At 40.9% G+C, this 24,585-nt stretch overlaps 1 protein-coding gene and 1 long non-coding RNA gene across 4 annotated transcripts in view; one reads left to right on the top strand and one right to left on the bottom strand.

Annotated features, from left to right (window-relative positions):
• LOC117268173 (uncharacterized) overlaps positions 1-24,585 on the top strand; it is a 168,254-nt gene that overhangs the window by 65,917 nt on the left and 77,752 nt on the right. The gene's annotated exons all lie outside the window — the stretch shown is intronic.
• Positions 1-24,585, bottom strand: part of grin2ca (glutamate receptor, ionotropic, N-methyl D-aspartate 2Ca) — a 107,815-nt gene that overhangs the window by 61,503 nt on the left and 21,727 nt on the right. For both annotated transcript variants that reach the window (XM_078161639.1, XM_033644385.2), the window contains exon 3: positions 16,086-16,530. In XM_078161639.1, the coding sequence (XP_078017765.1) occupies positions 16,086-16,514 (429 nt within the window). In that variant the 5' untranslated portion in view covers positions 16,515-16,530. The remainder of the gene's footprint in view (positions 1-16,085; positions 16,531-24,585) is intronic.

Raw genomic sequence — 24,585 nt, forward strand, 5'->3', positions numbered from 1 at the left:
ATATGAAAAGACAATAATAACCACAGTGAAAACATGCGAAAAAAGAAACAGTTTCAGCATGCAGCCTCCTAACTTATGGTAGAAGCACAAATATTAAGGAAAAATGACCAAATGAACAAAATCAGGCACACAAAACCCTCTGCTTCTGACACCCTCCCGCTGTGATATGACGCCATGTGGCAAGTGTAGCGAAACTGTGTTGCAGCAGGAACGTGGCACAGCTGCGGCCACTGAAATTGTCCCTACAGACTCCCTTACAGTCAAAATGGTGGCAAGATAACAAAATAATTGACTTATTCATCTTGTATAGTGCCTAACTTTAGTGGATCATAACAGATTGGGTATGGAATTATTCTGCAGAAGCTCTGGTTTGAAATGAGACCAAACTTTTCTGTGGATGTCAGTTTTTGAGCCACGACAAAGACTAAAATGTGTCTTGCCAAAGACAGTAATGCTTGTTGTTTTTAATAGAGCGATTTCTGGAAGGAAAACTTGCGGCCCTTACCAGCTGGTTAAGAGGAATGAGGAGTCACCTGTCAACGATGGTATGAAACATTCCATAAAACAGGTTTTTTTAATAATTGTGAATCACCGAAACCACGAATGGTCCTTTAGCACACTGTCATACATGTGGACACAAAACATTAGACTGATTGGTCCAGTAGTTTGTGAGATTAGCTACAGACAGACATATACACACATGCACATATAGGACCAAACATATGTTGCACTCAAGGCTTATGCATGGCAGAGATAAAGATAAAATAATACATTTTTATGTGTGTGAAATTATGAAATTTTCTATTATGGTATGGATTTTTACATCGCAGTAGATATAAAGAAAACAAGGTATTTTACCTCATTATACAGAAATCCTCCAAATCCAAAATTGCCATAAATCTAATACAATCAGAGACATTAAAGACACTAGACAACCAGCAAAGTGAAATCTCTGTTGGTTGATAAATCTCTATCATCTCACGATACACTGTATATGATCATATTGCCCAGTACTGTGGATAATGTATGTTAGATTATGACCTGGATAAATGTAAATGGCCTCAACTATGACTCTATTCAGTCAGTAAGCTGTACTTCCACAGTGCTGTCCACAGAAGCTCACAGTTAATAGTCTACAGTCCCAAAGAAGATTACAGCCATTGAGTGGAAAGCTTAGCTTCTCAAGGCTGAGATTACATTCACAAGGGTAAAATATACAGAACAACTCATATATGTTGACCATAACAGAACTCTGCATTAGTCTCCATTGTCAACTTTAACTTTTTAACCCTTGTTGCGCTCAAAACTTGCAGTGTCCAGTTGAATTGAGTGCTTTGCAGCCAGAAGATTAGTTTTGAGATGCTTTGAAACTGGTGTGAGTTGGAGTAAGATGAGAGTGTAAAGCGGTGATTATCTCCAAACCACAGCTGTTTGTGTGTCACTGAAACCAATAATTCTTTTCAGAATTTACAGGACCAACACACAAACAGTAGCATTAACCTGCTTTAAAACTCTCACTGGATAGCTCAAGGTTATTTGAATGACTCAGGTGAGGGATGCCAAGTGATAGGCTTGGAGTGGCTCCAAAAATCTAAAGGAAACAAGAGATTGAAGTCACTCGGCTCAAAGGGGCTGAAGCCACAGTGAAATGATGTATTGCGGTAAATGTGTTGTGGAAGTGAGTGAAAATAGTGTTGAAGATATGGAACACAGAGTGTGTATGGTTCCCCGGGTCACATGACTGAACTGCAGCCCTCTCTCTCTCTCGCTCTGTGTCCCTCTATAAAGAGTGACTTCTGGCCACGGCTCTTTGCTGTGACATATGTCTGCCTCCGCCGCACAGCAGGGAATGCCCTGGCGTCGCCTTCCTGTGCTGCTGACGTCACATAGATCCTGCACGGCAACCAGGAACAGACACACAATCTCCCTGGCCATATTCCACTCACAAAACAACATTATGACACTGTATAGATGGTGCTGAGCAAGACTAAAACCATATGCAAATGAGTATGGGGTTTGTGTCTGCATTTGACACAAGAAAATTAAGAGAAATCTTTGAGTAATGAGTAATTTTTAGTTCTCTGAGGTAGTCATCAATTTTTTTTACTTGGATTAACAGTTTAAATAGTAATTTCGGCAAGTACTTCCCCATAATTTACTATCTTGCACTTTATCACCTTTCAGGATTCTGATAAATGGCACTCTACTCTGCAAGTCCAACTGCATAACCTAAAAAAAATCTTGCTGGCTAATATGAAAACGAGGCTATTACTTTTGAATAACTTTTAAAATATGACATTGGAGATTCACAGTATGTTTTTTTGTAACATTGATAATATGATGCTCCTAGAGCTGACATTTATATACAGCTAATTTGCAGCAGTGAATACATTTTGGGAGACACTAAAAGCCACCAGGATTACATTTTTTTTATCAACCAATGAGGGAAAGTTTTTAATTGACATATCTGATATATCACCGTCATTTGTTTTCAATTCAAGTCATGTCAAACTTTACTTGTGGAGCACCTTTAGCAACAACTGCAGTTCATCAAAGTGCTGAACAGGCATTAAATACAAAAAGAGCTACAGAGGCAGCAACAGGGACACGAGAGAAAATAAATATAATAGACCAAATGGGAACACAACAGAAGATAACATCAATTTAAGTTGTCAGACTCGAATCAGGCATATGCCAACGAAAAGAGGTGGGTTTTTCAGTAGTGACTTCACGGTTTCTAATGGCGGATTTTTATTTGCATAGGTAAGCTGTTCCACAGCTGAGGGGCAGCCACTGCACAGGCTCAGTTGCCTCTGTTTTTGTGCCTGCTTCTAGAAACATCCAGGAGCGTTTGATCGCTCGACCTCAGTGCTCTGTCTGGAGATACAGTAATTCTGTCAGATAAGGTTGTGCCAGACCATTTAAAACCTTAAAAACCACCAGTAAGATCTTATAGTCAATCCTTAAGTGGACAGGAAGCCAGTGGTGGGAGGCCATTACTGATGTTTTGTGGTACCCAGAATTGGTACCGGTCCCTAAGGTGCCCTTTTTCTGCTTTTCTTTCCTCTCCTCTGCTCTTTTCTAATCACACAGAGCTATTCTTCTGTCTTGTCTGTCTGCTTGTGTATTTGTGTCTGCTCATCTACCAGTCAAATAATATCGAGAAGAAATTAGACCAGACGCACAAACTATTGTGGCAGATTGTCACTGCAACAATAGTTTTGGCTTGCTAGGAAACTGACAGGACCACCATGGAGGTCTATGGCCAGTTATACTATTTTCAGGGTGCTTCCCCCTCTTGTTGGAAGTTTAACCTGGCGGCTCCATAGAGTTCTGTTGCTGGCCTCAGAGGTTTTGGGGTGCTTTGGCGTTCTCACCCAGATGTGCTCTCAGACACTGACATTTGACACCGATGGATTTACATGAATTGGTACTCGGTAGCACAGGCCTAACTTGGTATGTATGTACTCTTAAAAGTGGCGACTTTTTTTCCCAACAACCTTTTTTTTCCCAACCCCACTATAGCAACTATGCCACTAATTGAGCATTGTGTTAGTTTAGGCAGGACACAATGTCAAACTCAGCTCACATCCCAGTTACATCAACTGATCTCAAGCAGCCCAATCAATTGATGGAGCAGCTGATAGGTCACGTGATTCCTTTCTATGCAACCAATTGGCAAATGTCATTCAGGGCACCCTGTTTAAACTGCTTTTGCCTGCCTACTGTTGCTGCTTCTTCTGCAAGCCACTTTGCAACCCGCCTCCACCTCACCTCTTCCTTTTAATGTTGCGTCTGACTTATGTTGCTGCTCTCCCTGCCTTAGGCTTTCCATGTGGGCGCATGGAGGGGCAGTGAGGTTTGCCCCTCTGCCTCAGGCTTTGCTTGTATGCATGTGGAAGGGCGAGGAGGTGCTCTCTAACTGCTGTAGGCTTTCCACATAGGCACGTGAGGGTTGGAGAGGTGTGCTCTCTTGCCTTAGGCTTTCTGGGTAGGCCCAAGGGAAAGCAGAGAGGCCCCAGTACAGTAAACGGAAATAAAGTTTTCTTTGACTGAAGTGGTCCTGACTGAAAAAAAAAAGAAAAAAAAAATGAAGGTCATGTTTATGCAATCACAGCACTGAGTTAAGTTAATGAGTTCCTGCACTTCCTTCACTCTAAACCACACAGAAATATTGGTTGCCTCTTCAAAACTGTACTTGCTTGATATATCATATCTCCTGTCAAGATATCTGTCTCTACCACATTACCCAGTCTGCGATCTGAGTGGTATAAAGTTACACTGTATATGTAGGCTACTGACTCCTTGTTCCCCTATGGCTGCTTTGTATTACTGTTCAACACTTGCTCTGCCTCAGTCTAGACAGGTTACACTGTAACTGTGCCAATGGTTTTAAAATGCAGCGAGAGGCGGAGGAAGAGACAAGTGAGTTCAGGATGTAGTGAAGGCAGACAGAGGAAAAAAAAGGAGCTGCTCTAGATTTGAAAGAAGCCTCAGGCTCATGTTCCTGCAAAGACAATCAGGGTTTTGCTCGTGTCTGACTTACATTTTGTCCACTTAACAGGGCTGTGGCTTGGAGGATGTGCTCTGTCAGACCTCATGATGAATGCTTCAAAGGATGCTTTGAATTTTAGGTCAGGATATTGAAGTAAATGCATAATGAAAGAAAAGGTTGATTTTGTGCTGTTTGTTCAGAAATTAGGCAGTTACAGCAACCTCCTTGAGTGTATAATTACTCCTGAAAGATTTCACTGCATGTATTAATTTGTTCAGACACTTGTCAGAACTGGTTCCTACCATACTATAACAAAAAAACATAACCTCCTTGGCGGAGGTAATTACTGTAATCAAGTTACATTAGAAAGGATTGCTTAAAGTCTGACTGAGATGCTATTATCACCCTAATGATTCATTCTGATGTCACTTTTCATGTTGCAGGAAGTGATGAATCAAAACTTAAAGTCTTAAAGAAATGGCAGGTGGAGCATATCCAACTCTCTACTGTAAACTAGGGCAGGGTGATTTGGCTCAAATATAATATCGCAATATTGGCTATATTGTGATATACAACATATATTGCGATATTTTGAAATCTCCCCTTAAGTACTGTAGACAACTAAAATACTTTAATTATTAAATGAACTATGGTAACAGTAATGTTAAAGTAGCTACTGTCATCAGAAAGCTAAAGTACTGTTATAATTAAGTTTAAGTATTGCTATAATTAAATAAATCAAAGCCGAACTACTCGTGCTTTTATTTTGAAGCACCCAGCTCATCTTGGTTCAGAAGTGTTAAAGGGACATTGTGTAACATTTTCAGTTGTTTATTGGCAAAAATTGATGTCTGCATTCATAAATATGTCATCACTGGTGTACTATTACCTCCACCAATAATCTGACTTATTCTCGTAAAAGGAGAATTTCGGATTTGTTTGTACATTGTGCGGGTAAGTCGTCTGTGGGGTTCCATTACGTTTCGCCATCTTGAGAATACACCCGCCAGCAAGGGACATACAGCACCGCCTTCGGCATTTTCGTTGAGAGCCAGGCCAGCACTGCATGACTGAGGAGCCGAAGGAGAGGAGCAAGAGGCGCTTCACTACTACCCTGGCAAATTTGAAACAAAGTCCCACTCTTTGAGCATAATGCAGTATCATGCATATGCAGCATCATGGGAGACGGAATCCTTGTTGCAAAGAAAGCGCAAAAGGGAATAGAAAAGGCAGCGTGACCGGCGAATTTAAAAAAAACGAAGGCCCACATCGGGGTAGTCTTTCCCAGGTAGAGAGAGCTGCTGAGGGAGAATGGTAATGCAGTCACAGGCCAGCGCCGCTGTTGGCTGTTAGCCGCTGTTAGCGGCCAGTTGCTAACAGCCTCAGCCTTATGGTCAATTCTTTCGCCCTGTAGTCACTAAAGTAAATATTGGGTTCATTTTCCACAAGCCACACATCTTCCCAATATTCTGACACTAAAGCTGCATTTTTCATCCGCACAGATCAAGAGAAAGTTTGAGGGAGAACAGGCTCTGATTGGAGGGAGACCTAACCACGCCCACTTAGGAGACAGGAAGAGTAACTGTTTTCTTAACATTGGATAAGCCTACAGTTGGGTATCTCCCTTCATCCAATATCTCTGGCATGGTGACGAGGGGGTTTGTCAACTCGCGTCGTGTGTGTCTGTGTAGGAGCCTGAATGAATACTCCATGTAGTATCGGATGACATGGTTTCATCAGTGTTATCATAGGTTTTTGGTACTCAGCGGCTACAGTTGTTGCAATACGTGTTTGAAACAGTGAGGCGCTAGAGTGCACCATCTATTTGAATACAATATATGATTTCAACGTTAGATGGGAGAAATTCCTACACACTGTGGCTTTAATGTTTGTGGTTTGAACTTGAAGCATCCGTTCAACCGTTGTTGTTAGCAGTTGGCACAAGGTTAACCTGTTGCCGCTGCGCCTTTTAAATGTGACGATTTATTCACTGTGAGCTTGAAACACACAGCACTCCAGTTCATATGTTAACACATATTAATATTTGCGAGTGGTTTAAGAGACAAACTTTGCCCTGCTCACACACTGTCACTTGGGAGAAAGTGGTGTGTGTGTGTGCGTGCGTGCGTGCGTGCGTGCGTCTGGCACGGCAGAGAGTGAGAGGAGAGAAACGCTGAAGCAGTCTCTGGCTTTAAAAAAAGACGTGACAATTTACACTCTATGTTTGCGGTATAGTCATTCTGCCCATGGCATGTGGAACAAGCCACAATACATGGATTATATTCGATATATGGCCCACTCCTACTATAAACGCAATCTCTCTCTCTCTAGTGTTACCCAAATATTTTAGATGCCTAAACCTAGCCAGATGTTATTCAAAGAGGTGGCAGATTAGAGAACTCTACACGAATCTTAAGTGTGTTTTTTATTGGTTGTTTTGGAAAGCGGTGACAAATGACCTATTTTATTGTGCGGGTTGGAGGACTCGTTGGAGCACTGTGCTGTTGTATCCTGGCAAAGAGGCAGCAGCCATATTTTCACTTTTAAACCAAGTGCAGGTCCAGCTTTCTTTTGGCTTCACAAACATGTCAGTCATTCATGTTGGCCATCATTACTGCTATTGATTTATCCACTGTTTGCACACTGAGCAAGCCTGCTGGAACTGATCGATTTGCTGGTAATTGTGAAGTATGTAGCTGTGGTTTTTTGTCCATCTGAAATTGAAACGGGGCTGCTGGAGTTCTAACTCTATAGACTCTATAGCATAGATGAGCAGTGTTCTTAGTGGAGTGAACTTTGTTCAGTACTTTCAGGCTTTATCTTAACATTACTTCTCTCTGAGGTTTGCCTTATCATTATTTCCATTCTTGCTCTCATTGGGATAGAAAATGAAGAGCATAACAGTACTTGTGCTCTGATGGCAGCTGATCAACAAACTAAAATGTCCTGAGGACAGGAATCAGTTTATCACCTAATTTTATGCTGTCACTTTCAGACAGATCAAACCCTCGACTCTCAGCGATATGTATGAAAAATGAATGAGCTCCATTGCCTTGTTGACTACATTTGACAGCTTCCCATAAATCAATCGACGGGGTGGCGTCACTGATTGTTTAGAAGAAGATTCAAAGAGGGCTGGAACAAACTCATCTCTGTGCACCTGTGTCCCTGGTACAAAGCTGTCATGTGCACATTGTATGTTTACAGCGCTTCAGTATTAATAAATGACCAATTAAAGCATAAATAGGTGACTACTGGTGTTATCTAAATACTTTGTGACATTAATATTTACTGGGGATATAAATCATTTTGTCACCTGTGCTACTACTGTCACATTTTGAATAATAGAATGGCAAATAGAATAAATATCTTATGGATGTTTCAATCCTTGAGTTTTTATCTTAATTTGAAACAATGACTATAATGATTCTTCGTGTCAGTATGAGATCGTCTGTTGTTTCCCACTAAAAACTTGGACTGCCATCTGGATTCAGTGATATGCTGCACTATAATTACTTCAGATTGACTGAACCCAGAGGTAAAATGCCATTACTCTGGCTCTCTTGGCATGATGTAATCTATAGTGGTCCCTTGGATGTTAAGCAGATACGCTGACAGACTCCTCTTTCTACTTCCCCAGTGCCTGCTCCTGGCAGCCTTCTTTGAACTGAGGCAGCATGACACTGATTGGTTGTAAATTGGGCTCAGTAATCGTAAAACGTCTACATATTATATCATTTATATGCAGTATTAATCAAATATATCTTTTTTCATTCATTCTGAGATGACTGAATTTATAAGGCCTTTTATTTAGGGCTTTAAGAAATATTTTTCCCCCAGTTCTGTGTTTTCCATTTTAGTTTTTGTAATTCTGTGTTTTACGATGTACTGTAAGCACACTTTGTCACCAGAAAGTGTGTCAAATCATGTGGTGGGTTAAAAGATTTAAATGATTCAATGAGAAAATTATTAAAAGATTATGAATTTGATGTAACACAACATTACACTATTTTTTATAATCTAAAAAAGTGCTTCAGTACAGTTATAAAACAAAACAATTCCATCCTTTCCTAAAATAAAGTGCTTCACATCTTACGCCAGGGCCACACTGCCAACAAAGTGCCGCGAAACGCAGCACACCGAAATTCTCGCACAAGCCCGTTCACATCAGACGCGCATTTCTCCATGCCGGTCGACAAGCACTTCTGCTCCCAGCTGTTGTCTCCATCATGGGTATCTCTCTCTGTTTGCGTGTGTGTGCCCCAACCTCCACCCACTATAGCCGGCTCTCTCTCTCTCTCTCTCTCTCGTGTGTGTGTGTGTGTGTGTGTTCATCTCTCTCGCGCTGTGTTTAGATACCACTGACTAATATGTATAGCCTATATTCCTGCCCAGCTTGACTGGCTTCGCTTCTCGGCGCTTCGAGGCTATTCGCAGTGCTTCCACGTCCGGTGTGGCCCTGACGTTAGGTTCATATTGCTCTAAATGTAGCTTAAATTTTGACTTACAACCAGGCGGGCATCCATGTTAGCAGGTTAGAGCAGCCACATTGCCCACTTAAGCGGCTCTGCTCAGGTGCAGCTGCTGCTCAGCTGTGAAACATCTAGAGAATAGAAGTCTCACCTATTTTTTCCATATGATGTGTGCAGTTTCAGTAAAAACAGAAATAATCATACTGACATTATACCACCTTTCACTACAGGTTTACTGTCCTTAACTGTCACATACATTAAAAACATAAATATTTCTTAACACAATCTTTCCTGTTTATGTTTCAAAACATAGCCCTCTGACAATGTTTCTTTTGACAGAATCTCGTCATTTGTTAATATGAGGCTTTTTATTGTGAAATATTTGCATGGTTGTGTTGCTGACAATCCAGTGGCTTGCACAGCTACACAAATGAGTGGAGTAATGGCTTTTAATTGTGGAAATACAGGAGTTAAAGCTGCAGGCAGCTCTGCAGCAGCACTGCTGTCTGTGTGAACACTGCGAGCCACAGCAGTTCGGCGAGGTAGCCATCATGTACTGCTCATGCAGGAAGTGTGGCCTGGGTGCTAGCTGTCTCAGAGGGCCTCTTCCTCAAGACAGCAGGGTCCAACAATAACGTGCATTGTCAGGATTTGGTATTTCAGCAACCCACCATCAAAGAATAAGGTCATTTTTTTCGCAGAGTTTAGTAGCATTTCTTAATTTATGAGGGACGCAGGTAACTTTTTTTTTTTAACCTCCTGTGAATATAATCCCATGAATCTAATTTCCATTACACCTTATTTTGAAAAGGGGACATAGCCATATTTTTTATCCTGGCTGTTTTAATTCATTTAGCCTACACATGTTTTGACCACATAGATGGGACTGATGGCTAGCTTGATCCAGAAACATGAGATGCTGCCTCTGGGCCACTGAGTAGCCCTGGAGGATTTTATCCAGCTTGACTGGCCAAAAAAAAAAGAGACTGCGGTGGCTCTCACTCACATCTCTGTGGTCAAACCAGCTAACATTAAGTTGGAGGCAGACACAGGCAGAGCTGAGCAAAGTACTGGACAGTAGAGCAGACGAGCCTGCTCAGCTAGTTGATTGTATTTAATGACCTGACGTAACTGACTGGCTGCGGTGTGCATGGAGGAGCTGAGCTCTGCCCAGGCCCCCCAGGAAGCAGTTTTTTCACAGTGACTACTTGCGGTATTGCAGTGAAACATTTGTTTTTTCTGGCTTAGGCGCTTTGAAAAAAGTTTGGAATGGTAAGGAAAACTTATAAATTTAACCGAAGTTTGGCTAATTCCACAATATTCTGTGATTCCTTCCACAGGGCCCTGTCTTTTATTGGCATTGAACAATAATTGTTGTTGGAGACTTTAAAGCAGGGGTCGTGTTAACCAGATATTCTTGGTATTGACTGGTTTTTTACAACAATGACCGGAAAATCTGAAGGCCGTCGGTCATTTTGACCAGTAGCAATTACCAACCCTGCCCACTTGGCGGCGGAGTGCACAGTCAGTGGTTTAAGTGGCTGCCGTTTTCACACTGCAGAGAAAAAGTCATTCATCTGCTTCATGTAGCGTTGCTGACATAACGGCCTGGACACACCAGATGTGTTGAAGTCCTGCGAGTGCTTGACTGTCCACACAGGCAGTGCATTTCTCATGTGCTCTCCGCGCCGGTTAAACATTGACTCCACTCATCTGTTCCCGTCAGTACTCGTTTTTTCACATCAACTGGTCATTTTAAACATGGGTAAGGCCATGTTTTGATCGTTTTTTATAAGATAATAAGTTAATGACAATTTGTCATTGCACGTCCATGTATTGAGCCTGTTGGATAAACACTAAATGAATAGGGCATATTGTTCTGACCATTTTATTCATGTAGTTATGCCTGTAGGCTCGGTGACACAAAATTAAAATTGTAATGAAGTGATTATGGTATTGAAAAATGTGTTTGGTTATGCACTGTTGTGTTATTTTAAATAATAAACACAGTATTTTCTCCTCACGTTTATCATGCATGTTGTTGTTATTTTATTTTGAAAATTGTCCGGATTCTCTCGTCTTTTCTGTGTCCCACTTCCTGTTTGGTACAATCCGCTTGATCCGGCTCGCGTGAAAAATAGACCAGACGCCGAACTGAAGTGCTGCGGTGTGTGAATGTTACTGTTCATCTTTTCGTTCATGTCCTTATTAATGCACACTTTATAACTTGCTTGTTGGATTTATTAAAAACGAACAAATGAAAACTAAATGTCTTTGAATATCTTTATTATCATTTAAAAGCGAAAATTTAAATGACCGATAAAAATAGATTATGACTGGATTTTTATGATCCTGTCGGTCAAAATGACCGGCGACGAAAAAGTCTAGCGCAACGTCTGCTTTAAAGTAAGGGTATTTCAAGAATTTAACCTTGGTTTGCATGTTTTATACCATTGAATAAAATTTTGTAAGTTTAAGCAATACTACTGCAGACCACTCTCCAAAAGAAGCCCATAGATCACATTCGATATCTTGCTCAGTGACATTTCCTCTTTATTTAGGAGAGGCTAGTGATTGGAGGCTTCACTCAGATAAAGCTAAAGCCACCCCTAATTGTATGTACTACATTTTTAAAAATTATAGTCACATGGGAAGTTAGGATGTCCAAGTATTTGCAAGAACTGTCCTTGAGAGAGGTCCATGGAACTGCCAAGTTCAGATGATCATTTCCCAAATTATTCTGGGTTTATCTGAGTTTGATTTTCCAACATAATGGTGAAGCATTATGTTGGAAAATCAAGCTCAGCTTGAGTAAACTTTTAAAACAAACCAACCATGTTAAATGCAACAGTAAAGTAACTTTCATCAACATCTCTATTAAACAAGTTTGACGTTTTTGAAGCTTGATTTTCATAGCACACCAAAAGGAACCAGAAACTTTCCTGAATGATAGGAAAATGGTCATCAGCATTCTAAATCTAAAAGACCTGTTAAAGGTACAAAATATGCAAAACCACATTCGGAACACTGACTGCATGGGGGCCCAAGACTGTAAGAAATGATTTGCTTAAAAAGTATACAATTATCAGATGAGGCAGGGAGGCGTACGTGTCAATCAGAGGCCTTGTAGCTCAGTGGATAGCAGAAGATTACGTTTGGTTTCCAACTGGGACTGTCTATATTAATAATGCATGCAAACACTGTTCTGAAATGCATTTGTAATAAATTCACTACAAGGCATATTTTAATGGTATCGACCTCTGTCACTTCCTAATTACTGATGAAAGGAGTCATTCATTTTAACACCTGCCAGCCTTTGTCATTACATTTATTTCTTAATACATGTGTTTATTTTCTAATTTATTGTCATTGAGTTGCTGTTACTATCCTCAAGACTGGTGAGAGCACAAATGAGCAGCAGGAGGCATTAACTGCTGAGTGACATCTCTTTATTACCCTGGAGAAGCCATGCTGATGGCAAGATCACCCAACATGTTTTCTGAAACGGATGCAGCTGACAGGGGAGCTACAACCCCATATGAATTAAGGAAATTACTGGAGTCTTGCCAGTGTCTCCTTGTTTCTCACAAAATAGAAAATGTTGCAGGACTTAATGGAGAAAAAGATAACTCTTTTTTAATTTAGTTGGAGTCCTGCATCCTACATATCCACGGGCACCCACCAGGTAACGCACAGAAACGTTCAATTTTGGGTATAGCTGCAACAATTAATTGATTACTTACCAACCATTTTAATTAGTCACCACCTAATTTGATTATCAATTCATTGGTTTGAGTAACTTTTCAGGAAAAGGGTCAAAATTCTTTGATTCCATTTGAGGTCTTCATTTTGGCCTTTAGTAAACACTGATTGACACTTCAATGCTGGGCATTTCTTCAAATTTGGCAACATTCACTTGGTGGTCAAAGGTCAAGGTCACTCTGACCTCAAGATAACCCAGCCATAACCAAGGGAAATTGTTGTGCAAAGTTTGATTTGCCCTTTATCTTTAAAGATCATTAATTGGCAGAATATTGCTGCAGAGCTTCAGACTGTATTTTCCTCCATGCAGTTGTGATGCCAAGCTCTGTGTCATCTTGCAAGAGGCACTAAAATGTCACCAGAAAAAAGCCATTCTGGAAGGATTATAGTTGGTCTCTGTGGCTGAGCCTTTTGTGGTGGGTGATCATGCTCCTATGTATGCTGCTACTGAACCTTTCAGCTTCAACTCTAAAAGCAGTTTAATAGCTTGTATGTGTATCAAGCATCTCTCGAGATGTTTACCTCACTTGAGAGTTAGTGCATACAGTACTAATACAGTACTGATAAATGATTCAACACAGTATACAGCGTCAAGAAATTAATATAGTGACCAGCTTAAACTGGATTTTACTATATAAATAGAATGAAGAGCTGGTGGCACAGTGATGCAGTGGTTAGCACTGTCGCCTTACAGCAAGAGGGTATTGGGTTTAAACCCACTGGCTGACTTGGGCCCCTCTGTATGGAGTTTGCATATTCTCCCAGTGTCAGCATGTGTTTTCTCAGGATTCTCTGGCAGGTTAAGTTAATTGGTGACTCTAAATTGTCCATAGGTGTGAATGTGAGCATGAATGATTGTCTGTCTCCATGTGTCAGCCTTGTGATAATCAGGCGACCTGTCCAGTGTCAGCTGGGATAGGCTTCAGCGACCCCCTGACCCTGTAGCAGATAAGCGATTACAGGTAATGAATCAAAAAATTAGAAAGAACATTTGAGGGATCCTTGTTTATTTTTTTACCTTGACAAAGTCCCCTAACAAATATCTTGCTTCTTGAACCTAGTGCGTTCCTGAGCAAATTGGTCCACTCCACATCCATCTATATAATGCTGATTATGGCTGATGTAATTAATACTTAAATGACTGATTTACTGTGTTACTGCTCACATGGGTTTCTGGGTAATTATTTGCTCCCAAGAAAATAAATCTGTACCTTGAGTACTATTTCATTTTTGCTTTGAGGTGTTGTAGTTATCACATACTTGGCTGCAGGTTCTTTTTTATTATTTAGATATCTAAAATATCGACCAATCCATCCAGCTTTAGAGAAAGTATGGGGCGCTTGCCATTTGACAACAAATAGCTAAAAAAGGCGATCCTAAGTCAAAGTCATATGACATCAATTCCCTGTTGTGTTCCTCTACCCACAAGCCTGGTGACTTATTACATAGAGTACCAGATAATTTATAATCAAGGAAAATTTGTATTGATGTTATGTAGCTATAGTTTAGACGAGGAAGATACCTGATCCAGTGGTTAACACAGTAGCAAATGCTTGCTACTCAAGTACAATACTTAAGCTGAGGAACCACAGCTGTGGTTACCACTTAGACGAAAGTAAAGATTTTACATCTAGCATATTTGTTCAGTTTTTAAAATATGATGTATTGCTGTGCGTTAAAAACCCCAATAGTATATAGATATATTAGCTCCTTGACAAGCATTACATCAAAATACTGCTTAAATGTTAATACATCTGTGATAATTATCTGGTAATATGAAATATGACAGTATTGTGTTACTTTTGATACATTTTGATAATATTTTGTTTAAAAATTTGGAATTCAGCATGTTGATCTGTAATGAAGTGTATGTGTGTTTAACACTGTGGTTTGGGGCTGCTTTTACTTACAGTAAGTGAAAGATCTGAATACTTTTAACATGAAACTGTTTAAGACAAATTGAGACTTGCTTCATCACGGATGTGTGATTTATTAGTGTTTCTGTGTATATGAAACAATGCTCTCATTCACTCTCAGATAAATCTGTCTGGAGATAACCTGCCTCTGTTTCTCTCACACCTGCCTGTGTCTCCTAAAGCTCAGAATTTATTGCTGTTACAAACCAGGGTGATGGCGAGAAATGATGAAATGCCACTGGTTTGCCCCCGTTAGCGTATGAATTTGAGAGTCTATCATTTAGCCTATAACATTAGGAAAATAACATGTGATTTACAACCCAGATGTGGACTGTAGCTGGTGGCATCTCCACTGCTGCTATTCAGTGGCGGATAATCTGTATTCATTCTGCCATCTCTTGTGTTCATTACTTTATACAGCTCTCTGTTTGGCTGCAGTGTCTTATGAGAATTGCTGACTGTGAGTGATATCAGTGAGAAACTAGGAACCATTGTGCATTGGGATCAGACCAGCCGTGTTACAGCAATCTGTGACATAAAATGAATGTGGGCCAGGAGTGTAAGGTGGGTTATGGCCCCCTCCCTACTTCCTACACCCCTACTGCTCGCACTCTTGCTTGGACCACACCCATCTTTTTTTTTTTTTTTTTTTTAAAAGATTTTTTTTTTGGGGCATTTTTTGCCTTAAATGGACAGGACAGTTAAGTGTGAAAGGGGGAGAGAGAGAGGGGATGACATGCAGCAAAGGGCCACAGGCTGAACTCAAACCCAGGCCGCTGCGGCAACAGCCTTGTACATGGGGTGCCTGCTCTACCACTAAGCCACCGACGCGCTGGACCACACCCATCTTTAAACTCGGCTTTGTGATCTAAACTACACACCTATAAGTTACATGACTGCATGTTGTATGGTCGCTATGCTATCACGTTGACAAAATTTGACCACAAAAAGACAGACAGACAGACAGACAGACATATAACACATGGCAGTTACTCAAACTGCATCTGTGGTAGTTCCTGCTAGTTGTCACAAAGACCACATTTTACCCTGATGACACACATACAGACTCACAAGGTGAAAACAATACCAGTCCTGCTGTTGCGGTTGATAATTACCTCAACATTTAATCAGGCTCCTCAGACTTATAAGTGGCCTTGATTTAGACCTCTGTGCAGCCTCGAATGCTTGTCGTGAAGTTTCTGTGCACGTTTCATGTAGGGGTGCCTCGATTTATAAAAAACATCAGTATCGGTACTGGCTATCAGGCAAATTACTATTTTAAACATTGGTACTAGTATCGACCCAGAACTTCAAAATCGGTGCATCCATAGTTTGATGCAAATGCAAAGGTGAATAAAATTGTTAAAGTTTGATCAGTTTCCAATTATGCTCAACAATGAGGATCCCAGGACCAGTGGCCCATCCCTGCCCCCCACTGACCTTGTATGGCAGGACAACAGCAGAGCCTCCGCTGATGCCCACGATGGGTACAGCCGTCTGAGTGGAAATGAAGTCCAAGATCTGTGCAACGGCCTCCGAGCCAACGTTGTCCTCAAACACCACGCCATGGACGCGGTTAGTGGAGAGGGTGTCACAGATTCGGGTGAGCAGTGCCCGTGGGTTGGTGTTGTTGACCAGCACAGTGATGGGGTTCACCTCCAGAGGCAGGTCCATGAAGTTTTCCCGGCTTAACCGGCCCTTAATTTCTGTCTGGTAGGCCGAGCCGCTGAACACCACTGCGACGTTCACGGAGGGCGTGGGAATCCCGAAGGGCCTGCCTGAACAGAAGGGGACGGTGCAGAACAGCAGCAGCAGCAGCGGCGGCGGCCACCACGGGGAGTCGCTCAAGCAGCCTAGACGAACGCCCATCTCAGTCACCTACTGCCTGGAGGAGGGGTCAGAGTGAAGGAAGGGTCAACAGAGGGATTGACATGTTAGATACACAGGACCAGTTGCTGTCTTTTTCTGAAATGTTGTGATAATACTCAGTAATCCCTGCTGGCAGGGCAACCAAACTGCCTTTTGTTTAGAGTTGGCTTATTTTGATTAATGACCTTTTAGCTTCATCTCTGCTCCGTGTGCTGGTGTGCCTGCCATAACTAAGACAGTGTAAGAACCCATTAACGGAGCCCAGAATAGTATTTTTAGAGTGTGTCAGCGTGCGACATGAGGCTGTGGCCAGGCTGTTGTGTCTTAGGGTGGCAGCTGCCACCCTGCTGCTGTTGTATTCTGCGGTCCAACCCAACAGATGGTGTCCAGTGTTTAATGCAACAAATGGAGAACAAGAGGATTTATCATTTTTCTCTTGTGACGTTACTTTTGAAGCTGTTGCTTAATTTTTTTCAGCAGCCCAAAGCATTCAAACTTAATCTGCCAAAGGTCTGCATGCATGTGTTTGGCTGTGCTGATTAAATGACATCCCTGGCATAGTGTCATGATTATGATTTATAAGCTGTTCTGGAAAGTTTTTCTTTTCTAGTTTTGAAACTGACATTTGAATTATTCTAACAGAAAAATCTATATTTACAAAGGGGTTGAAATCCCCAAGTTGGCCTTTGAAAAAAATCTAAGCTCTTTGTGCAACATTGCATCACTAATGGTCTGGATTGCAACCAGTAACTCTTGGCCAAACTGTCTTAATTTCTTCCAGAACCCTAATTGCTTTGCTTCCTGCCCTCTGGAAGGTAATGGACGAGAAACGCCATGGCAGAGCTCTGTGATGTCAAACCCTGTAGTGTTGGTTTAACATTCACATTGTAGCCAGACAGCGGTTTGTGTTCAGCTGTCAGACAGACTTAGGTTCTTTGTCAAATCTGTCACACTAGTGTTTGTGGCCCTGAGGGAGTGCTACACACTGGTCCCCTGTCACAGAGATCTGATCCACCATGTGATGGAATCCCAGTGGGGTGAATATATTGTAATCCCTCGGTAATCCCTGCCAGGCGTCATGGCCTACGGCTTGATTGTAGTGTATAAACTTATCAAGAGATTTGGCTACTGCACGAGGCTCAGTGAAGCTGTGTGGTGCAGTTCTCTCCATGTTCTACTTCTTGTGTGGGACTGAGCCATGAGCTCCCCTCTGAAAACACTGCAAACAGGCAGATAAACAGGCAGGCTGTGGAGAAGCTGGGACGCTTGGCTGGTAAGTTTCTAGAATAGTTATCATGGGGTTGTTTTCTCTGTGGTATCACTTGCTGAAATCTACATAAAAGACATCACACACGTGTGGGAAGCTGTTCATGATATGTCCTACATGTGATTCTCGAGGTACGCACTGGCTCATAAATCATTTTTGTAAATTGATAAGTCCCCGCTGTAAGAGGTCACCTGCCACATTCCTTTCAATGACATTAGCCATGTTTCAGCTGCAACAGCAGTGGAATAGTTTAGGGTTAATGTCTTTGATGGGGAGCAATGTACGTGGTCAAAATGCTTAAAAGCTTAAAAGCTTCCATGTGTTTAATCAAGGTGGGGAAACAGCCGAGGCAGATATGTGAAGGTCAAATCCCGGGGTGGTGGATATAGAATTAAACCAATAATGAGTCATCAATAACTTTGTGACAAGGCTTTGTACTGACAACATGCCTTCTAATGCCAAGGCGAAGAAATAAATAAAGAGCCACTATGACTAGTAGAAGCTTTAAATATGACCTGTTTAACATTTAGATTCTGAATAGTGCCGTCAGCAAAGCTTTGTGACGCAGTTGACTTGGCACTGATTTGGCCCTGACCCCAGAAACTAAAAGTCTGCTGAACCTGTAAACTGCACCCATACGTAAAGAGGCTTTTCATCTGTGCTTGGGCTAAATCCTACAAAAAAAAAAAACATTCCTGTGTACACAAGGGCTGAAGGCTTGACTCTGATGTTGAGGATCAAAAGTCACCATGGATGATGCATGACTAGGTACATCCATCGTGAATTATCACGACACACAGTCTATTTGGCTCTGCAGCCTGGTTGTAACAGATACAAGGTACATACTGTAGTCTGAGCAGTGAGCATGAGACAGCTTGCTGTTTGCGTCATGACACTGGATCCAGTATGAGTCATACTGTACCCAGTGACAGAGGGAGTGATACCATTACAACCACAACCCTGTTATCCTTATGTTGCATACAGTATAGACATGCTGCTGTGACCCATTTGACGTAAGCTTCTTACCAGTCTACTCCATTTGTATGTAATAACACTTAATTAAATATCATAACACTTTCTAAACATGTAGTTACAAAGCTCTTTTGCTAATGTGTAATTAATCGAGACACAGGTCATGATAGAGAAACATGCAATATTACATATTAAGAGTTTTTTTTTTTTTAGAGCTAATGATTTAGGCTTGCTCATCTGCAACAAACATACAGCCATGCTAAAGTTTGTCTTCTGCCTTTTTGTTAAACTGTGTGCATCAGAAGCCTCAGTACATATTGAATGTTCACTAACTGCAACCAGGGACCTTTCAGTTTTCTTTGTTGTTTTACTTTCAGGCCCCTTCAGAGCTCCCCTTCCGCCAACTGTATTTGATAAAGTGCCAAAAAAAACAAACAAAAAAAAAAAACAGAACATACCAGCGAAAATGCAGAGTTGATTAATACTTAGACAGTGATGTCTACACAGTACGTTTTTTTGTATGCTTTATGTTCTGTTAAAATCTTGGGTGTGCTTATATGTCCCAGGTGACAGAGACATTCCACAAAGATTGTTCACTGTGATCACAGATAACTACAGCATCTTACACTATCTGTATGATTTCAAAAATTCAAAGTGCTGGAGCTGCTCTCCCTGCCAGAATGGAAAATTACGTGGATATAATTCCAGTGTTTAGATCATTTAAGTGTAATTATCACTTGCCTTAATCACAGAGCCACAAAACTTGAAGTGGATATTTCCGCAGACATTTAACTGCTGGTAACTGTTGAAAAGTGTAAAGATGCATTTTCAACATTTCAGCATCTGGCTAAAATGTGTGTCAAAGCCCAGGTGATTGCCAGTCAGATAACAATCCTTCTGTTATCCTCTCTGCAAACATTTGAACTTTTACTGCTTTTGAAATATTAAATAGCCACATTTTTGAATATAGTATTAGTGTGTTTGTAGTGGAAAGCTCTTATGTGGATGTTCACAACTGTGAGAAGACTAGATAAACAACATAAAATGACCTACGTTTCTCAACGTAAAGGGCCAAATATACCTCATGTTCTCTCACAAACATTTTTTTCCACATTAACTTGGACTCAAGAGTGAATTGACAGAATTTGGTGGTTGAAGGTCAAGGTCACTGTGACCTCACAAAACATGTTGGCCATATGTCAAGAATTCATAGGTTAATTATGACATCATTTCACACAAATGTCTAATAGGATAAACTGATGAAGTGAGGACATAATATATCCAAAAGGTCCTTACACATTGTCATAACTCAGAAACAGGTGGGGAGAATGAATTGGATGTTGGACACTCAATTGGTGACTCTAATCTTGTGTGCCCACCTTGAAACTGTGCTGATTGTATAAGTCTTCTGTGCTGTTGGGTTGAATATGTGTTTCACGCGTCCATGTTTGTAGAATTTGTAGCTTCTTTGCAGCAACAACCATATTTTAAGCACTGTTCAACAACTGTTTATGAGTCTGGACAGACAAGGATGAAAAATGCAACTTGAGTGGTTTGCAGAGGTATACAATTGCAATGCGTTAATTCTAGTTTAATATTTCCTTTTTTATTATCAACATTTAATCAAAATCACAATATTTCCCTGACATTAACCAAAATACGTTTGTTGTCCAAACCTAACTACAGACAGAAGCCTGAATGTGAACCCAGGATTCTGGTGTCACAGTCCACTTTGTATGTCCGCCATCCACCCCAACTACCAACCCACAATTTTACATAAATATAGTGTTTTATTAACTCAAAGAAACATTGTCTCTGAACAAAATTAGACAGCGATTACATTGTCACAACGTAATTATAAAGTAAAAGTAATACACAAACTCAAACTCACATTCCCTGGAAACTTAAGCTACCTAACCATAACCTCTACATGCCAAGACAAACCCTTACCCTAACATCAATCTAACCCTCAGCCGAAAGCTTAACAAAAACATGTCTTAAACTTTAATGGTTTTGTGAGGACCAGCTTTGTATCTCTTAAACTAAAGCACAAACTTTCACCAAGTACACATGTACAAGTTTTTTAGGTTATTTATAGAGATTGTGGCCTGAGGAGAGAAGTGCGGAGATGGCAGCTAGTCTCTCAATCTATGCAGTTTGGGGAGGTTTGGCCCCATAATGTGACTGAGCAGACATGTGTCCCCGCAACATGATGAATACAAGTACACACACACACACACACACACACACACACACACACACATATGCTGCACCGTCCTATCTCCCAGTGGCAGATTATTTAAAGAGCTGAACTTGTTCTTACAACCTTTCTTGCAGGGCTCTCACCAGAATCAGTGCTAGAACAAGGGAACATAGAAGAGTGATGTAACTAAAGAAGTGGCTTCAAAATAGCTTCACCACCTTGTTTACTGTCCTATTGATGATGTGAACATTGTGAAAATAATCTAAAGAGAGACTAGACTTAAAGTGAGATTACATTTTCAAAGGAAATGCTACAGTAGTCCCTCACTGACAATCTTTGTATTCTCTGTCTTCAGGGTTGTTTGACTAACAAACATTTAAGATGTGCTTATCCCCCTCTAGTGGGTGACATATGGTGGAAGCAGGTTCTTAACAGAATTAGCTGCCATTGCAGAAGTGCATTGAAGATAAGTGCTGGGCCTTTATCAGACTATCATATAATTTTCTTTCCATGTGGTTTATCCTGTGGTGCCTTCACTCGACTGACATCTGGACGTTTTGATAAACTGAGCAGGTGATAATGCAAATTGTACATCTGCAAGTTCAGCCTGTGCGTATGTTATCTGCTCCTGTAGGTTGAATATTGTTGATAAGGTGAATAGAATTTTCTGCCCACGTTGACACTTCCTGCTCAATATGTATGGCCTTGGCAGACTTAGTGATGAGAATATGAGCACATTTTAATACACACCTGGTACAGTATGTATATTTCACATATTGGTTTTTCCTTATAGTATAATTTACCTAATTTATTTTCTCATTTCATACTGCATATTTTTGTTCTAACCCTGCACATTCTTTTTGTCACCATAGGTAGTTTATTTACGTTATCGTTTTTCTATGTTTTTATGTCAGTGCCGTTCCTTTGCTGTGTCAATAGTTGCTACTGTAACAACTGGGCTTTCCCACAATTCATTTTCCAGTCTCATCTTATTCTGTCCTGTAAACTTAAGTGCTCCAGCTCTTCATTTTTGGTATTGACCATATGAATTGTGAAGTCAGATAAAAAGCTGCCATCTATTGACAAGATGCCGCTGAGCTGTCGAGTCCTCCAACTGATACCTGATCCAGCTCATTAACGTGAGGCCGCAGCGGTAAATACATCTGGCTGAGAAGTGAGGTCTCATCTGCGCAGTGTTTAATGACTGCTTTTATATTCTGGGCATGATGCCTCTGCTGCAGCTGTTTAACAGTGTGCACCTGTCCCGCTTTTTGCTACATGATCAATACACTCAGCCATGCATCTGCAGCATGCTGTGTCTGCGGCTCACATGCTCCTCTGTGTCATTATCAGTAAAACTGCTGACCATCCAAACAGTCCTTCTAGGCCATTTTCTAATATTACACCATGCTCCATGAGCCATTTAGTAATCCATAACCTTCACTGACCTCTGTTGGTAAACTAAACCTTCACTGACCTCTGTTGGTACACCAGCATACCACTTTGCTTGATATCTACCATCCACCTCTGCGGCTTGGGACCTGACCTGGATCCGAGTACAGTTGACCCCAAAGTCCAGTTTGTTTGATTAGCGTGAACACTATGTACCATATCTGGGCACGATTCATCTGACCATGCCAGGGTCAACTTTAAAAGGTGGTCTTGAATATGGTTCATGTGTACTCAGTAGTGCTGAGCAAGGCAGAGTATTTAAAAGCCTGCACCAACCCGGCCCATTATGAGAACCAGTTTCCCCGCCGGACCCGTGAACACATGCATTAAATAAAGACTGAAAGTTTCTGGTAACGACCATCACTAACAACAACTTACTAGCTGTTGGCTATATTGAATGTCATTTCCAGTAAATATGACAATAAAACACGTGTTGTCCGTTTAAAAAGTGCAAACGTAGGAAGACAGCAAGCACTCACCCATCTTTTAGGTGGTTACGTCTTAAGTATGATGTCGAACAAACAGCTGATATCCTATGTGGTTAGTTTACATGAGAGCACAGCTGATCGGTACAGTGGTTTGTTTACATAACATTACAGAAATGCATATTTAACAGATTTATTGTGGACAAAGAGGCACTTGCTTACTGTTAAGACAAGGTGTTAGGTCTACATATTTACAGATGGAAATATTTTTACCGGACACTATATTCAAATATGTAAGTAACTGCAGTATTCCTGGTCAAAAGGTGAATAACAGAAAGTGAAGCAACAGTGATGATGAAGCTGCTTCCTATGTGTGTGTGTGTGTGTGTGTGTGAGAGAGAGAGAGAGAGAGGAAGAGAAGGTGGAAGTTGCATTATTGCACGTGTCTGAAAATTATTAAATTACTCACAACACGGCTTTTCCACTTTATGACCTACCCACCTTTAAACATGGAATTTTTTCGAACAAGTTTACCTAAACCGTCAGACACCTGGGCTGAAGGTTGATACGAGCATCACTAGTACTTGGGTATGTTTCGCATTAGAAGTGGACTGCTATTTAACGCGAGAAGCATTTGGTGAGTAGAATTGCAAGCGCATTTCTCAATGCTGCCAGTCTTCTCCGAAATCAGAATATACACGCAGCACATACCAATCTCATCCTCTGAACTGAATGGTCATGGGTGATAAAGTAGGAAGGCAGGCAAAAAGGTTGTTTATGACATTAGCTCCAAAATGTAAACAGAAGGCGGCAAAGTGCGAAGGTTGACGCCACTGTACGGACTTTGGCTTTTGCAGTTGGCGCACTTTTCAACACTGCAGCGACAAAAAACAAATGTCATGTAAATGATGACGCAAGTGTACTCGGATACAGAACAACACTAATGTGAAAGTGAAAGCTGGGCGGCACAGTACAAATCAATCATACCTAATATGAAAATGTCCTTAAGCTATGTCATTGCTCTGTGATTGACAAAAGCACAGTCACAAGAGAAGTGAGATCATACTCACTATGTAAATGAGTGGAGTAGCTTATTAGAGCAAAGAACCATCAGGGACCTGCAGTGAAGATCTGCTGCATCATCATACAAAATGATTCTATAATAATACTTTATCAATATTTGCTTTAATGCTTCGCTTGAGAAGTGAGAACATGTTGTGAATCTTCATGGCTGTCTTCCTGAGAAAAACAACCACAGTCTCTTGTTTTTAATGCCTAAATACAACATGTTTATGTTTAACTGACAAAGATCTCCAGAAGCCTTGTGAATTATGATTTTTGTCTAGTTATACTCCCACAAAACTTCACAGCACTTTTCTGTCTTCTATCAACAGTCAACATGGGTCTCCTTCACAAGAAACAGTCTTTCTCTGACCTTAAGCATAGGCTGACTTTTTCAAGTGTATCATACTCAAATGTACATAGTAGGGCTGCAACGATTAGTCGACTAATCGATGACTAATCGACTATTAAAATAATCGATGACTATTTTAGTAGTCGACTAATGGGTTTGAGTCTTTTTTCATAGAAAAGTACTATAAAAGTACCCCAAAATACTCTTATTGCAGCTTCTTATGTTCAGATATTGGCAGCTTTACACGCTCTCCCGTGATAGTGAACTAAAACCCTTTGGTGTGAGTATGAAACAAGACATTAGATGACAGTTTTTGGGTTTGGGAAAGACAGACTGAC

Source organism: Epinephelus lanceolatus, chromosome 18, assembly GCF_041903045.1.
Source record: "Epinephelus lanceolatus isolate andai-2023 chromosome 18, ASM4190304v1, whole genome shotgun sequence".
Lineage (NCBI taxonomy): Eukaryota > Metazoa > Chordata > Actinopteri > Perciformes > Serranidae > Epinephelus > Epinephelus lanceolatus.